The 13,073-nt window shown below is 44.0% G+C and overlaps 1 protein-coding gene and 1 long non-coding RNA gene across 2 annotated transcripts; both read right to left on the bottom strand.

The window, feature by feature from the left end:
• Positions 1-1,814: 1,814 nt before the first annotated feature.
• Positions 1,815-7,177, bottom strand: LOC308059237. Its single transcript, XR_013926180.1, has 2 exons — positions 6,934-7,177; positions 1,815-2,294 (listed from the first exon to the last, which is right to left on the bottom strand). It is a non-coding gene; the product is annotated as an uncharacterized lncRNA (long non-coding RNA).
• A 3,121-nt stretch (positions 7,178-10,298) lies between these two features.
• Positions 10,299-12,991, bottom strand: ANKRD49 (ankyrin repeat domain 49). Its single transcript, XM_080376236.1, has 3 exons — positions 12,865-12,991; positions 12,048-12,318; positions 10,299-11,264 (listed from the first exon to the last, which is right to left on the bottom strand). The coding sequence occupies exons 2-3, from the start codon at positions 12,303-12,305 to the stop codon at positions 10,806-10,808; spliced, it is 717 nt and encodes a 238-aa protein (XP_080232362.1). The 5' UTR covers positions 12,306-12,318; positions 12,865-12,991; the 3' UTR covers positions 10,299-10,805.
• Between the last annotated feature and the right edge of the window lie 82 nt (positions 12,992-13,073).

The raw sequence follows: 13,073 nt of genomic DNA, 5'->3' as shown, positions 1-13,073 counted from the left end.
AGCAAGGAGCAGTAGTGAGATGTAACAAGCTTAATCAAAGGCCTCTATCTGAAAGCCCAGTGTTTCTCAAACAGTATTGTGTGGTTCATCATCAAATTTGCATCTAAAAAGGGAGAACAAGGTTTTCAAAAGCAGCTAGTCCTCTCGTGCCTCAGGTGCCATTTCCAGTGCCAATATTTTTTTTTTCTTTTAGAAGTGAAAATGCTGAAAAGAGTTGGCTTGGAGCCAGCGAAGGGTGGAGTGTTCTTTTTCCCTTCTCACTGATACAAAAAGAAAACCAAACTTTTAGTGTCAGAGAAGGGTTCCTGACAACCTAAGCCACAAGCATCCCATTTCATTCACAGATAACTGTAAAAACAGCAAAAGAAAACAAAGTCTAGCTTCACAAAGCCTTCACTGAGACTTCATTTTTAACAGTATTCAGTTTAGTTTAAACACTTTCCTAGGATCCGAGAGCCCCAGGAACTCCCATCTCCACCTGTTAGGATCACACCTTAGAAAAGATGTGAACTATCATCTGAGGTATAAATGGGAATAAGGAGATCTTAAATTATCCATCAGTCCCAGTTCATTGTTCTCACTGCACAATACAATTAATTCCCTCCTTTAAAAAGCCAGTAACATTTATCCCACAAACATGCTGCAGGGATGTCTGGAAAGAATTCTGGCAGTGAAAACTGCAGGGTAAGCACTAAGTATTATTAATCTGGAAAATAATGTCCTACAATTATTCTAGAAATACACCAAAGTCTGAGCATTACGTTAGATTGTTAAACACGAAGACAGGAACTATCATGTCCGCTAACCTGGTCCACCACCTCCTCACCTGACTGCGGGTTGTCATCTCCCTCCCCTTCCACTCCTACTTATAGTTCTCCTCCCTGGGTTGGCCAGGCAAATGATCACTATTGTGTATTTCTTATGTTATCACAATGCTTAGGAAACAATCAGGGATCCTTCTACATATGGTACAAACACAGTTTCTGTACCACCCGTTGAGGTGAATCTCATCTCTTCATAGCAGTTCTTAGTGCTCAAAGAGCAGACATCCCATAGTCACAAAAGCCAACTCCCCATTTTCAGCACCAGCTGTGCAAACAATAGTTACAGGATCCATGCCTTCCTCCAGCCTTACTCCCTCACCAGTAGGACTGAGGAGAAGCCACCCGGGCACCCGTGTCTTTGACTCACCTTACAGCGATGTAGTCATGCTTGATAGGCTCCGTGCCTGCCCTGGCAGTATTGTTGGTGACCATGTGGAAAGAGGTGGAAAGAGCAGTAGGGAGTAAAAGTCCCAGTAAAAGGCCCAGACAAGACTCAGCACGCTCTCCACGTTGTCCCAGATCTCAGCCTCCCAACAAACCTTTCCAGACAGCACGTTGGGGAAGCAAATGGGAGCTTCCATCTCCCACAGCAGGGAGTCTCCAGCTATTCTCACTTTTCACTTCCCCCTGCATGGTTCAGGCTCAGCGAGCTCAGATGCTTTGCTGGAGGGAGCTTCCAGCCTCTCATCTGCTACCAGAGCACTGGAGCTGTGCTGCAGCTGCAAATGTCACTCCTGTCTCTGGTACCTCTTCCAACCACCAATGACCTTGGAAAGCTATCTTTTGTTCTGGTTATATACAGCACCTAGGAAAAAAACGTGGATCCTTCTAAGTGGTATGATAATACAAAACAAAGTAACGATCACTTGGTATTACCTCACCGTAATAATGGTTAAGGGTGAGAGTTAAATGACAGGTTCCGTTTCAGGTTCCATGCTGCCTCTGTGGTTCTTAGTAACTCTAAGATATGTAGAGACATACAGAGAGAGGTTTATTTATGTTAAACTTTTATTAAATCAGGCTAGATATTAAACCACAAACTCCTGGCTTCTGAACTGCTCAGTTCAATGAAAGGACTCGGCCTCAGGCACTTAAAGGCATCTCTTCAATTACATTACAATCTTCTGCCAGAACTTAGAATCACTTTGCAACAAAGAAGCCTATGAAAATGTCAAGTTTCACAGTAGTACATTTTTGTCAGCAAGAACATTTTGTAATCTTTGGATTATGACATCTTCATCACTGGCTGAAATATGGATCAGAGTTGGCTACTACAACATCAGATTAAAAAGTGCCATGAGGATATGAATAAAACAACAACAAACGAAGAAATAGCTCCCTATCCAAACAGAACTTCCTTCAAAATTTTAGAATTACAGATCTGCTTTTCCAAAGGCAGCCAGTCATTTTTGTGTTTGATTTGACACATCACAACAGGCTCAGGTCTTCACAGCACTGAAGTTCAGCAATCTGTAGAAAAACAAGATCCGTTCTAAGGACGGATGAGATAGCACACAGTGAGCCCCCCAAATCACTAATCACTTCTAGGGGAAGACAGTAAAAGGGAGAAGCAAAATCAAATGCATTAACTTATGCATGGATTTTTTTCCCCTCTCTCTTCTATTTATTTCTTCTACATCTTTTCCTTTCATTTCTTACAGTTTCTATCTTTGCATTGCTGAACTGTGTTCTCCTCTCTCTCCTCTCTCCAGTTCCCTTCAGGAATTCCCAACCTTCTGTTCTGTATCTCTCTCCTTTCATTCCCCTTGTCTATGCTGCTGCTTTTCCTTTTGCTGATGCCTTTCCTTCTGGCACTAAACACAGTAGGCTCATCTCCTCTCTAGAAACACCTCTTCTTTTGGGCCCATTTCCACAGCCTGTACCTTCTCCATCTCCCAATTAGTATATTACCACCTCATTTCCTCCCCAGATCCTTACACCGAGGCAGGTGTGTGAATGGAAACTGTTTGGTGAGTAGAGAAGCTGAAGCCAGATTGCTCTCAGTTTTTCTCCTGTCTTGTATCTTTTCTGTCACCCCTTCTCTCATGATACCTGGCTGTTCTGTTGGAAAACAGGCAGTATATATAGCTAGTAAGGAGAGCACCACTTGTCTCTAGCAGCAGTCCCTGGGAATGAAGGTGTATCTAAATTCCCAAAGGAAAACCAATAGAGCCTATAAATTTTAGCACCTAAATAAATTTGAATAAACTGCTTTGTTTTACAGCTGTTCTTTCCTCACAGATCTTAACAGGAAATGGAGGAGATCAGGATCTTTGAATACTCCGTGTGCTTTCACTAGCAGCCTCAGGTACGTGAGTTTTAAAATAATATTTTTTTTAAAAAAATATTATTTTTTAAAATTTATGTAGCAAAACTCTGAGGCATTCTTTGGCTGTATTTTCTATGGTGTGGCTAAAATTTTCTTGGTTTAAGTACATACCAGAAGTGACTGCAGTTAGTACTTGCACAGATTAGGCCTGCTCTATAACCAAAATATTCCTACAAGTAGTAACTCTAGAGTACAGGCAGCATGGCAGAAGGCTGTACTCATTAAATGCTACTTATACTAGCAATCACTTAATTGATACTGCTGTTGTAACTGAGATGCTGATATCTCTAAAGCTTACAAGATTAAGTTAGGAAGAAAGAGGTGCTAGTCATGCAGCTAGCTATATTTTTAAACCGACAGCTCCTGAGAATGAGTTAAGGAGCTTCATTTAATGGCAAAATATGCCGAGTTCATATATCATGCAACTAACAATGGCACTAACAACCATCCTCTTCCAAAACTAATGAGCTCTGTTTCCTTAGGGTTGGAAGCTTTCACCTTCCACTACAAAGTTTATACATTTCACGGAAAGAAAGTGAGCACATTGAGAAGACTATGCTAAAAATCTACCAGCTCCTAAGGAACAGGTCTGCTCCACAAAAGCCATACTCCACAGATGTGGACCACACTCCAAAAGCTGAAATGATACCTAGATATGTATCTTTTCAGGAGGTCTGTTGGAGGAGGCTTTTCCCAACATTTTAATTTGTTAAGGTTGGATGTTAAGAAAGGCCAGTAAGGTTCATTATGTACATGAAACCAACACTCACCACCTATCAGTAGGAAACAAGTGATTATTCCACACATTTACAAAAGGTTTCCGAAAATGAAATCAGGTGACCCAACACAGCAGTCCTAAACAGGTTTCTTATGCAAAGATTTCAAATCTGCTGGCTACTTACTAAAGGAAGAAGTAGGTTAACTCTGCAGAAAAATGCCCAGAAGCAATTACCGTAAGACCATATAGGTAATCTGCAATCCTACAAGATGTCTATGAATTATAAAATAATAATACCCTGTAACTTTAAAATGAGGTGGTTTAGTAAAAGTTTCTTATTATTGACTCTTACTTTTCATTCCTGCATGCCTTGAGTAGAACTGAGGCTGTAAAAGTAAACTGTTTCTGTTCTGTGACACTGGTTTCAGGCTTCCAATGGCAAAATTCTTTTTCACACTGCAAATCCCGTCCAGAGCCACTGTTTGTCAAAATAATATCATTACAACTGATTATTTCCACTTGTTCTAGAATTAATGCAACTTTTAAAAAGACAGTCCCTTTGGTCTATACAGTAATTAGAAGTAGTTAAGCAGAACACTATAATCTTCCTCCATAGTTAATGATATTGACATCTTCACAGAGCAATTCAGATTGCTAAGGGTATACGATGCTCTCTACTGTCTGTAGAACAGCTCAGGACTGCTGGGCTCCTAACTGAAGCAGGATGCAGCTGATTTATAACGTATAAGAAACAGCAGTAATACCATCAGCGCATTCAGCATAATTTACTGGTCATACTGAAATACCAAATGCCTTCATAAAAAGACAGCAGAACAACACCCCTGTGCCCACCCCACCCCCAAAAAACCCCCAAACCAAAAACACACAACAAAAAACCCAAACAAAACCAATGCCAGCAAAACAAAACAGCTAATTTATTTGGTGGAAAGGTTATAATTTACTAACCATCAATATATGTAAAAGAAGAAACTTAGTAATAATCTGTGTAAATCAGTAACCATCCCATCTGACAACCATCGTTTATCAGAGCCCAGGCCACTTGGGGAGTATCTCTTAATTTTCCAGATGCATACAGATGAAAAAGGAACTGGGTACTTGCTGAATAATCTGTACACCAGCATCTGTTTGACCTTATTATACATAGCATTGTTATTCTATGCATATAACATTATGCCATACATACCGTTTCAGTCTGAAATGTTCCAGACAATTTTGATCCATTGGCAGATGGATACAGTGAAATACAGTTGCGTTCAGCTCCTAGTAACTTTAGACTCATGAGCCAACTGAGCAGACCAAAGTTAACATCTGCAATTCAGCTACTAATGCCTTTTTCTCTCCATTTACTATAAAGAGAGCCTACTATAAGTCATTCATTTGCAGGTGCGCTGTAATTGCCTAAGGAGCTTAATCACACTAATGGAGTTGCAGGTTCAAATGGTCTTTACATCCAATAGGATACTGATTATATCACCTAACTTATGTACATTTTTGCCTGTGGATCTAGCTGTTTTAAATTACCGTTGAATGAGTTTAGACTTGGGTCTTAACCCTACATAAGAGAAACCAGATTTTTTTCAAAATGTTCCAAATTTTGAAACAAATGCAAAAATGCCCTTACTACATTTGTGGAGGATGTAATAATTAGGAGATATAGCAGTGGACTTATTCCAACAAAATGCAGCTTAATATCATCAAGGAATAGCTTTACTCTATGGAAGAGAATGTGGCACTAAAGAATGAGGACTGTGTATTGTGAAGCAAAAGCATCATGGATTTAGCAGCAACAGGTGACAAATAGTTCAAGGTCCTAGTGCTGGCAGCTCTAAAATTAGATGATTCTCTCTCTCTACAGGCTACCAGTGATACAAATACTGAAATTCCATGATCAGATTTGGTATTCACATTTTAAAAGAGGAGGCAAAACAACTGGTCAGAGTACATAAAGAGCCAAAATAAAATTTATGTATACCTTCCCTGGAAGAAAATCCTCGATACATATTACATATCCAAGAAAAGCAAGGAGCTGAACCATACAAACCCAAATTATTAATCAGGCTTTTTTTTTTTTTTTTTTTTTTTTTTTTTTTTTAAATACACTAACCACTAGAACAAACTAATGAGGGAAGCTGTGGAATAAACAGCTTTACTTAGTGGAATCTACAGAGAAGCGGCTAATAATATACAATGGCTTGGCTGATAAAGGCAATGAGACCTTATAGACAACCAGATGACTGATCCTTAAACACTATAAACTTCTGAAAATTGATTTTCTACAATTAGATTAATATATCTTATGGCTGCAGGAGATCACCAGCGTGATTTAAGTTTTGTCTTGCATAGGCTACGTGGCTTCAGGTCATCCCTGCACCAAGACGAGCCAGTATTTAAACTGTGTATTGCAAATGCTGAATCTAAGTGACCTTTATTAAATTGTTCCAGCATTAAGTTATCTTTCTGTTAAAAACTGCTAATTATTTCTTCTCTGATCTTACCTTGGTTTTACCTCTGGTTCTCAGAATAGAGTGAACACCTTGTTCCCTCTAAGACTTCCATGTCCTCATTTGCCTACTGTAACCAAGTCTTTCCATAACCTTTAAGCTGCCTAAACAGACTGATTTTCTTTCTTGCTTGCTTTCACTGTTTTCCTGTCTTTCATTTAGATTTGTCATTCTTACCTCAACCCTTTCTTTTCAACGCCAACTTCAGTTTCAAACAGCAGAAGGGAACAAAGTATTCTAATAACTACAGCACTTGTTTCAGAGAAAAAGGTCGCAGAACCTCCCTACTGCTTGACATTTGTTACCGTTTTATTAAACTGACAGATCATACAGAATTATCCATGTTCTCTATGGTGCTGTAATTTTAGACTGGAAAAAAAAGTGAGAAAGACTATAAGTAATTCTTCCATTTCTATATGTTCCCCAGGCTACTACAAACTGTGTTAGGCTGGTTTTTAAAGTAACAATTTGCCACACTCTTCAAAACAATTTATATTTCATTTCCCTGGCAAACACTTATTTGCTGCTAAGGAGGATTACCTGCAGCTGGGTGTTTAGTACCGCATGCTTCTTTCCAGAAATAAAGATCTTCTTCAATTACTTCTTTAACTCTCCTAGGTGGCTCAACATACACAATTTTTTCCCCTGTTAGTAAAGATAAATTACAAAAGAACCAGTTATTTCAAATCCCCTGAACGTTAACGTTGCTTTGCCAAATGTAACATGATTTCACGCTGCTCTACTTCTGTCTTTAACACGCTTCAAGTCAAATAATTTATAAATGCACGGTACCATTCAGTCAGGCCCTGCTCCCCCATATCGAGTATCAAGTGATTCCACTTGACGAGAGCACGGTGAGGGAGCGAGGGCATCAGCCAGGCCCAGCTCCCCGCTATGAGAGCGTGGGGAGGGAGCGAGGGCATGAGCCAGGCCCAGCTCCCCCCTATCTCACGACGGGAGCACGGTGAGGCGCCGAGGGGACGAGCTGGGCCGCCACACAAGAGCCAGAGCCACCCCTGGGCACCCGGGATGCTGTGCCTCAGCGGCCCAACGACCCCTGGCAGGGCTGCGGCCACGCACGGAGGCCTCCGAGGAGGTGCCCTCGCTGAGGGTACTCTCCAAGGAGCTGAGGAGGCCCGAGGGCCCCCCGCGGCGGCGGGGCAGCCACCACCTGACCGGGCACTGCCCGTGCTCCTGCCGGGGGAGACGTGCGACCGCCGCGCAAAGCCCGACCCCCCGGGGGGACACGCCGGCGCGGGGGTGGGGGGTACGGACAGCGAGGTGGGCCCCACCGCCGGGCCGGGGCACCGCCGCGCTCACAGGGCTGCCCGCCTCCGGCCGCCACCGGCTGCTCCTCGCTCGCCGCCCTCATGGCTGCCGCCGACGCCCGGGCAGGTAGGAGGCGGGCGGGTCGCCGCCAGGGGAGCGGGGCGGGGCGGCTCTGCCCCGCTGGCGGCGGGAGGCAGCGCGGCGGCGGCCTGCGCCCAGGCCCCGAGCCGGACGGGGCCGCCCCGCCCCCTCGTAACGAGGCGGGCGGGCCGGGGCCGCCGCTCCCGGGCACAGCTGGGGGGCTTTACCCCTTCCACCCGGCAGGGTTAACGGCAGCGGCCTCCGAGGCGGGGGGCGGCCGGTCGCCATCCCCGGGGGACAGTGGGCCACGGCCACCTCACGCCCGCTTGGGTCACAGGGTGGGTGAGGGCTCCAGGTATCATCGGGAGCTCCTCGTTTGTGTCAGTGTCACTGCACTCAGAAACCGGCACAAACATCAAAAACGTTTTATACCCCTGTGGGGTGTCACCACTGGCCTGCCTGGAGAAAAGACGCCTCGTCGTCCCCCCCCGGAGGCGGCAGCAGACTAACAGAACTAAAGACAAAAGAGCCCGGTTTAACTGGATGGATCATGTAGATCTAATACTCAGAAGTACTAGCTTGGTTTTAATAACACTTTTCATAAAAGGAGGCATATTGAGGTGCTGTTCATAGGACTGAAGTGGACTTGACTCCCCTTGTTTTGCCACTGTTAAAAGTTTTGAGAAAGAACTGCGGCTGGCAAAAAAAAAAAAAAAAAAAGGCAGAGAATGCTGCCGACAGGTGCACAGGGAAGCTGTCCTGCTCCCCTGGCTGCAGGCTGTGCCCCGCAGTAGCTTCCTTGAAATCAAGACTTTGCATATGGTAGTGAGACTTTATACAATACAAACCAAGTTTAGTTACACAAATGCATGACGTAACCCATTTCTCTATTTTTTCTTGATGCATTTCAAGGTGTATTCATCTTCCACAGGTGTCCTGAAACCAAACTTTCAAAACAGTAAGCATTAAAAATCATCTTGTACCATTCACAGGTCGGAGGCAGTTCTCTGTTTTGTAACAGAAGTCCTAACCGGACCTCTAGAAAGTGCCCTCTACAGTTGCTTGACCAGAGCACCAAATGTGGGCCAACATACCCCAAGCCTGCTGCTGCTGTTGCAAATATACTTCAGCTCTGTTGGTGGTGTCTGGAAGGAGCTTGGGATCACTAAGGTGTCTGCATGGGGCAACAAAGTGTTTTGTTACAGCCCTCATATGGAGTTACAGTACTTCAGGTTTTACATTCAGTTGATTAACAGGGAGAAGCAAGTTTCTCCCCTCTGAATTACAGATGGCATGAAGCTCAAAACCATGCCGCATGCCATTACCATGGGAAACCTTTAGTATGCTAATTCCCACGCAATACAGATCATCTACTGGGCTGACAGCACTGCTGAAGTTCTACCAGTATCCTTCTAAACCACTATTGATGAAAAAATATCTACCTGCTCAGAGTAATTGTTTTGAGATGTACTGTAATGATACTTAAAAACCCTTACCTGTTAGTTACTTGCATTTAGTAGTCATTTTTGGCAAAAAATTTACACTTGAACTGAGGCGGTAGAAAGAAAAAAATAAAAGACAGGAAGTATATATTTTACTGGACCTTTCACAAATAGCTGAATAATCCAGAGATGCTGATTCTCCAAAAGAAGTTGAAAGATTGAGAGATGCAGACTAGTACAGATGATGTGAACAGTAACACAGGTAAATTAAACTCTCACACCAATTCTAAAAATCATAGAATTTTCCACTTGCTAGCAGAAAGGCTGAACTGACAAGCAGAAGCAGCAAAATATGTCTCTTGTGAAAATTTGTACCAGTAATTAACATTTTTCTGCTAAGCTAAACCAAACAGTACTTGGCGCTAAGAGCTGCCTAGTGTGCTTCAGGTTAAGGGCCCCAAGTCTTCACTGCAAACCAGTGAGATTCTAGCTGGCATGATTGCAGAGAAGCTACACTCAAGTGTGTGCTGAAGGCCTCAAAATCTTAAGAAACAACCCAACAAACCCACCCCCACCACCTTAAGTTTGGTTAAACAATGGCAGCCACATTCAGAAGTCCAGCTCAGATGTGAATGCCTGGGATTAGTAACACAGGCTATTGCAAATTAAAAATGCATCAAATAAGCAAATAAAAGAATGGCCTGGAAATTACTGGTATTTTCCCTCAAAATTCCTTAAAGTTTTTAAACTATACTGAATATTTGAGCTGGAATGAGGGATTCTCTTTGGGGATTCAGAAGTGGAACACTGCCAAGTGCGTCCTGCACTAAATTAGCTGTAACTACATCAGACACAACATTATGTTGGCTGTTTATCCTCACACAGCTGAGGTTCCTTTGTTCTAATGCCCTATCCATGACATTAAAACTTTACTCCTCAACTTAATTTACAAGCAAAAAGTAAATAGGATCTTCACGGAAAGTAATTTGCTTGAAAGTACCAGAAAAAAACCTCACCAAAACTACTTTATCTTCCTATGAATAATACTTCTGATTTATGAACAAGCAATTGCATTAATAATTGAGCTTTCAGTTAAAAATATGACAACAAAAATACTTAGGGCTAAATATTTTATTTTATAATAAGCCTTACATGAGAATCACTAAACATTTTGTGTATCACTCAAATAAGTTACATTCATTCTGAGCTTTCATGCAGCTTTAAAAAAGTTAAAATTTCTCAAAAAATAATTTTCAAGTGGGCTGTAATAAACTGCATAACCAAGCCAGAATTCTTTCACATCAAGTAAATATTCCAGTTTTCCCTCCTGCTTTGACAGTACAGGGCAATTACAAAGGCCCCTCGGAAGCTGCACTAACAAAATGGCAACTCACTGAAATTACTGACACTTTCTGAATACCTCGAATAACAGCAGTAACGCTTCTAAGCATGTCTGAGGCCACTGAGCAGAGTTGCAAGAAGTGACGTTTTGCCTGAGGAGAATACTAAAGTATTATAAAAGAAAAACCTTGTTGCAAAGGGACAGACCACCACTGATAAGCATGCAGAACACAAACAGGAGGCAGCAAACCTCACATTCACAAGCTTAACCAACAGCTTTTAAGGGGACACAGCATTTATGCAGTCTTCTACAATTTCAAAAAGATAATGGTATACATCAGTCCTCCTAGCAATGTCAAGGGCAGTTTCATCCAAGTTGTTTTTCAGATCTGGTTTCACATAGCGATTCATCAGCAAGAGTTCAAGGGTTTCTCTACTGTTTTTGTTTCCTGCAGCAATATGCAATGGTGTCAGCAAACCATTTGTCTGCGCGTTGATGTCCGCACCCTGCTGAAGTAAGAACGCGGCCACTTTTGTGTTGTTCCACTTACAGGCGCTGTGCAGAGGTGTCCAGCCGTCCACCGTCTGCGCATGAACGTCTGCCCCTTGGGCAACCAATTCATGTGCAACGTCCAAGTGCCCACTGTAGGCAGCTCGATGCAGAGGAGTGTACTGATCTTCATCACGAGCATTCACTGGAGCCAGTTTTTCAGAAAGGAGCCTCCTCACTGTACTCAGCTATTTAAAGGAAACGGGCAATTCAAAATAAGACTCTACAAACAAGATGTATGGCTTTTACTGTTCTGAAATTTTGTAGGAAAGCAACTTCTGTCAGTCTCAAAAAGGCTTAAGTGCAACAAATAATTTTAAAACGAAACCATTTATTCTTACATTGGTGGGGTTTTTTTTGTTTTGTTTTTAAAGAGCTACAAAATGAACATTAGTTACAGTGCCTTTGGAGTACCTTTTTACCTTACACCTTCTCTCCATTCACTGTGAACACATAAATACCTCCACAGAACCGTAGGTGGAGCTTGTGTGTGTAATTAATGAAAATAAATGTACACGAGGGTGTAATAAGCTAGCTAACAAGTATCTTGATCATCTCTCCCTCACACCAAAAAATAAAAAGCCCCCCCCAACAGGGAAACATTCACCCATTATCTGCACATCGAGCTTTTGAAAAAAAGATTTCAGACACACCCTCTCCACCCCAGTTAAAAGGCTCACTTGCCATGAAGGAGGAGCCTGGCATGCTTTTAGTTCATAGAAGTTTAAGAAGAGTGCTGTTACTGTAACTTTGAACTACAATTCAAAGCTTTTGTTCTGAAAGCTAATGGATCTAGAGATAGTTTTTTGGGGTGAAGTGTTTTACATACAGTGGCTTGCAAAACCAGATCAAAATAGTTCAGAGAGATAAAGGAAACCGTAGGTAAATTTTTGTTTGTGGATGGAACTGTAGATATTTGCTCAAAATAACATTCTTGTCGTTGATACAAAGGAACAGAATAAATGCCTTACCCGATTATTTTCAGCTGCCCAGAGCAGCAATTTCTCTGGATTTTTTTCCATTTTTTTTTCTTGCATTTCGTACCATTCCTCACTTCTTTCCTGTTCATCATCGTCATCGTCAGACTGTCCTGACCAACAGCTCTGAGTTCCTACAGGAATCAAATGCCTGTGTGTCTCCAGCAGTTCGAGTTGGTTAAAATTCTCTGTAAAGTCCTCAAACTGCTCGCTGTCATCATCATCTTCATCGATTTGTTTGTCTTTACTCATTTTCAATCAGCATCTGTAAGCAGCAGACATACAACGGTATCTGTAATAACTTTTACTGTTTCCTGTGCAACTAATTGTCCATAAAAACATCTGACGAATGACGCAGACGCCAGCAACACCACGAACAGCAAAACTCAGGAGCGAACTCCATGTTGCGCCACTAAATGAGGCTTCGCCAGCTCTGCCGATATCCCCGGGTCACACGGTGTTAGCTCCATCCCCCGAAGCAGCACCGCCTTCAGACGGCGTTTCGTGGGGCGCACGGGGAACAATGCGCCCCGTATAAACAAAAGATTAGGGAGAAACGACGGGACTCCAGAGCAGCGCCCCAGCCCCACCCCGCGCTGCCCGTCGCCCCCCTCTCCCCGAGCGCCCCGAGCGAGGGCCGGGCGGGCCAAGCCCGGCAGCACCGGCCCTGCTCCCCTCCGCGGCGGCTGCACCACCCCGCCAGGGCCTCAACGCCCGCCCCCGAGGCCGAGCCCCGCACCCCCCGCTGCCCCAGCGCTCGCCGCCCGCCCGGCCCGGCCCCACTGGGCCGCGCTCGCCCCCCGTACCGCACCTGCCGCCTCCACCGCCGGGACGCGCCGGGGGCGGGGCGACGCGCCGGGGGCGGGGCGACGCGCCGGGGGCGGGGCCTCCCGCCGGGGCGGGGCCTCCCCAAGAACACCCCGCCCACCGCCCGCGGCCTTTTTCCGGCCCGCGCGCCGCTAGCGGACGTGACGCCAGCGGTTGCCGGGGCTGGCTGACCAACCACGGCGGCCCCGCGGG

This window comes from Falco punctatus, assembly GCF_963210335.1.
Source record: "Falco punctatus genome assembly, chromosome: 2".
NCBI classification, from domain to species: Eukaryota; Metazoa; Chordata; class Aves; order Falconiformes; family Falconidae; genus Falco; species Falco punctatus.
The sequence above is the reverse complement of the archived record's forward strand: the minus strand, read 5'-3'. Positions and strand labels throughout refer to the sequence as shown.

Bases quoted from the DNA above. Each gene is read 5' to 3' on its own strand.
- ANKRD49 (XM_080376236.1), bottom strand. From the start codon at position 12,305: ATGAGTAAAGACAAACAAATCGATGAAGATGATGATGACAGCGAGCAG. The intron at 11,265-12,047 runs GTAAGGCATTTA...TCCTTTAAATAG, and splicing joins GGGCAGCTGAAAATAATCGG to CTGAGTACAGTGAGGAGGCT.